The 3,987-nt window shown below is 50.8% G+C and overlaps 1 protein-coding gene across 1 annotated transcript; it reads right to left on the bottom strand.

Moving 5' to 3' along the window:
* Positions 1-829: 829 nt before the first annotated feature.
* Positions 830-2,858, bottom strand: COA6 (cytochrome c oxidase assembly factor 6). The gene is made up of 3 exons (XM_066588337.1): positions 2,721-2,858; positions 2,113-2,263; positions 830-1,124 (listed from the first exon to the last, which is right to left on the bottom strand). The coding sequence occupies exons 2-3, from the start codon at positions 2,254-2,256 to the stop codon at positions 1,029-1,031; spliced, it is 240 nt and encodes a 79-aa protein (XP_066444434.1). The 5' UTR covers positions 2,257-2,263; positions 2,721-2,858; the 3' UTR covers positions 830-1,028.
* Positions 2,859-3,987: the final 1,129 nt, after the last annotated feature.

Below are 3,987 nucleotides of genomic sequence, written 5' to 3'. Positions count from 1 at the left end.
AAAACATCACAAATATGACGGAAACCATTGAAAAGCCGGCGTTTCATAATTCTGCGTTTTCACGTGATTTTATGTGATCGCGGTCTTGCTGTGGTTTTTGCGCATTGGTACGATTACGACAATACCAAAATTATATATATATATATTTTTTTAGGTTTTACCACAATAAAACTCCTTTTTCTTCGCTGCGTACAAGTCCCGTACGGTTTTTATCTTTCCTGCACGGACCTCTGTGAGGGCTTGTTTTTTTGCGTGACGAGCTGTCGTTTATATTGCTACCATTTTGGGGTACATACAGCTTTTTTGATCACTATTATTGCATTTTTTAAGAGGCATTTTGCTTCAAACACTACTTTTCCTTTCCTTTTTTTATGTGCCTGTAGGGGTCCTCACCCTGTGAAGCTATGCCAATACACTGCAGTATTGCTGTAGTGCAATGTATTATGGATCATAGACCATGTCAGACGCCGGCACCAGGGTCTGGTGTCCAGTTACCAAAAGCAACCCATTAGCACTCCGCAGTTACATCATAGGGGGCCGATGACATCACAGAGGGAGCACCCACCCTTTGAACGCTTGACATGCTAAAATCAAGATTGATTGCGGCATGCAAGGGGTTAAAAGTGGGGATCCGTGTTCCCTCCATCCGCTGAGCGTACTTGTCGGCTTGGAGCGGTCCTGGCTTTCTGCTCTCAGACCTCCCCCTTGTCTATTGACTTATGGCTACAGCTCCCTCTGCTTTGGAACAGATGAACGATTGTCCACCATGACAGCTGCCAAATAAAGCACGCAGCTCTGGATGCCACTGGAGTAAAAGACACGACGAGACTCAAGATCAGCACGTTGTATTTATTCACTGACTGTATACAAAACCGCGAGAACCAGGAAAATCGTCACTTATGATTTCAGAATATCAAAAATGGTGAATCCGGCGGCGAGCTGTGGCGAGCAGGACCCGGCTACTGTAGAGTGGGCAAGGTTCCGATAAAATAATTAAAATATCGCTATCCCATCCGGGCCGAGCGCCGCTACGTGTTCTCTTTGGGTTTTGCAGGTTCAAATCCTTTGGTCTCCAGCTCCTCTTTGTATTTCAGGTAACCGCGCCTCTTATCAAAGTACTTAATCTGTCGGAGGAAGAAGGAATCAGAGTCAGCACTACAAAATATGGAATAATCAGGTCTTATCCTCTAGTTACATCCAAAGCTGCATCCTGCACAATCGTTACAATTCTCTGTCGGCTTATTACCGGCCTATCAAGGCAGCATACCGACATGAGCGACTCCATGAGAAATCCAGCGGGATCTTAACTCCAGCTCCCACCTTGAGATGTCGCCCCAGGTCTTCCAGCACCCTATGCTAATTAACGATGGACAGTCCGATGGGTGCTCCGGGCTCCGTCTCTGCCTTTTCAACCAAACCCCCCACCTTTCTTCACTGCTTGGCTTCTTCAGCAACGGCGGCTGTTGAGGTCACGTGTTCCACCTACAACACGCCTGCGCCGCCCTGAAGACGGCACATGTACTGCGGCTCCCTCTCGGGCAGGAATGATGTCACGCACATGCGCCGTCCTCAGTGTGGCGGAGGCATGTTGTAGGTGGCACACGTGACCTCTCCAGCCGCCATTGCCGCTGATGACAGTTGGCTCTCCATGATGGACAGTTGCAGGGTTTGTATAGGGGGGTTCCTACTCCATGCCATGCAGCCGTCATCTGAGCGAGCGCTGATCGTAGCTATTAACCCTTTAATTGCCACCGGCATTTCAGACAGCAGCATTTAAATTCAGCGATTGATTACCATTACCCAAAAAATGCCATAAAAAGCGATCAAAAAGCTGTGTGTACTCCAAAATGGTACCAAGAGAAGCTACTGGACGTCCCGTGAAGAACGACCCGCGCACAGCGCCATCGATGGATGAATAGAAGAATTATTTTTTCAAAGTGGGGAGGAAAAAACGAAAATGAAAAAAAAAAAAAAAAAGAAATGTCACGTCCTTAAGAGGTGAAATCACAGGTATGGCTCTGCCTCCTAAAAACTAGAAATAGCCACGGACGAGCCGGATCATTGCGCCAAAGTACATAACAACTGGAGATTCCCCGTGATCATGGGGCGTACCCACTGCCGTGGACAGAGGTCTTCAAAGGGGCGTCTGAACTGCTGGCACTTGGCGGCCTCCTCCTTATTGACCTCCAGGCACTGCCAGTAGTGGTCCCTGGCATCCCAGCATGCTTTTCTCTCCTGCGCAGACGGCGCCGCCATGTTATCACTGCAATAAAAACATAAAAGGGGGGGGGGGATGGCTATAAATAGGATGTTCCTGTTCACTGACAGCAAGCAGAGCTTGTGAAACACATGACCCCACAGTGCATTCATCAGCACAGGTCCTGCGTACGATACTCCTTGGGAGTCGTATGTAGTCTTGGCAGCCGATCCACCGACCGCAGTGGCGTCATTCCACCCCCGATGCCAGAGCTGACGGATGACTGGACAACCCCTTTAAGTGCAGCAGACTATCACTGCTGCAGAGCAGTCGCTCCTTTACACCACAAAGCACATTCTTAGGGTGGCAGCAGCTTCTTGACCCTAATATCTCACATAGGACTTCAATGACTCCTCTAAGGTCAAAGGCAGAGAGGTGAGATGAGGGCCTCCCCCTAGTGATGCTCCCCATCCCCCCCATGTGCTGAACCCCCCGAGACTAGCAGACAGGTCGTGCATCTCACCGCAGACCACCCTGCTCACAGACCACCGAGCCGCATACAGGACTTTCACATTACATGCTGACAGTCGCAGGATGATGACGTCAGACACCCTTCACCCCTGACTCTAGAGGCCGAACTACCACCAGGCAGCCATGTTTTCGGAGTACAAGATGATAAGGAGGAATACTAGTGAATCCTCGGCCGTCTTTGGGGCCTCATAGACCCGTCCTTGTAGGTGCCGTACCTTTAGAGCCCCTAGCAGCACCCTGTGGGGGTTAAAGGGCGCATATTAACATCTTCATCAGCACTTCGGCCCTACCTGTTACTAGTGACCACGCCCAGTACGTGTCACATGACGCTCTATGAAGTGCGGGGGGATTTCTGTGGGCGCAGATTGATCGCCGCCTAGTGGTTGTTACTGGAAACGCATATGAGAGAGCTTGTACTGATCTGTTGTAGGATTTTGTCCACAAGATGGCGCAATTGTCGTGTTCATAAGTCACATTTTTTAAATAAACGTAGAAAAAAAATCACCTAGAATCAATTGGTGGTTCATCTGGTGACCGGGCAGCCACGGACATGTGACAATGAATGTTATGGGGGCTGCTGTGACCCCCTTGTGTGTGCGGCCGAGCATTATCCTGCTGGAAGCCGCCATGAGAGGAACACATGTGGCTGCAGGATGTCCTGAACATATCGCTGAACCGTCATTGTCCATCGTACCTCTACTAGGAGGGACCGACTGTTGTATGCGATGTCCCCCAGACCATCACACCAGCAGGGGGCAGTGTGCCGCTCCACAGCAAAGGCAGGATTTGGGTGCTCACCCCATGTTCCCCAGACACGAACACGGCTGTTGCCACCCCCCAAACTAAACCTGTGTTCATGGCTGAAAACAATCTCTACTGGTGGTCTGTAGGGGGCGTCCTGAGCCCGATCACCTTGTATGCCCCCATCCACTGGTCCTAACACCTCCTAACAGTCTGGTCAGATGCTCCTCTCTACTGGTGGTCTGTAGGGGGCGCCCTGAGCCCGATCACCTTGTGTGCCCTCACCCATCCACTGGTCCCAACACCCCTAACAGTCTGGTCAGACGGTCCTCTCTACTATTGGTCTGTAGGGGGCGTCCTGAGCCTGGTCACCTTGTGTGCCCTCACCCATCCACTGGTCCCAACACCCCTAACAGTCTGGTCAGACGGTCCTCTCTACTATTGGTCTGTAGGGGGCGTCCTGAGCCCGGTCACCTTGTGTGCCCTCACACATTCACCGCTCCCAACACCACTTAACA

Source organism: Eleutherodactylus coqui, chromosome 1 (genome assembly GCF_035609145.1).
Source record: "Eleutherodactylus coqui strain aEleCoq1 chromosome 1, aEleCoq1.hap1, whole genome shotgun sequence".
Classification (NCBI taxonomy): Eukaryota; Metazoa; Chordata; class Amphibia; order Anura; family Eleutherodactylidae; genus Eleutherodactylus; species Eleutherodactylus coqui.
Note: the sequence above shows the minus strand (reverse complement) of the source record. Positions and strands in the feature narration are given on the sequence as shown.

Coding starts and splice junctions, on each gene's coding strand:
- COA6 (XM_066588337.1), bottom strand. CDS start 2,256: ATGGCGGCGCCGTCTGCGCAGGAGAGAAAAGCATGCTGGGATGCCAGG. Junction 1,125..2,112: donor ACCTCTGTCCACGGCAGTGG/GTACGCCCCATG, acceptor TTCCTCCGACAG/ATTAAGTACTTTGATAAGAG.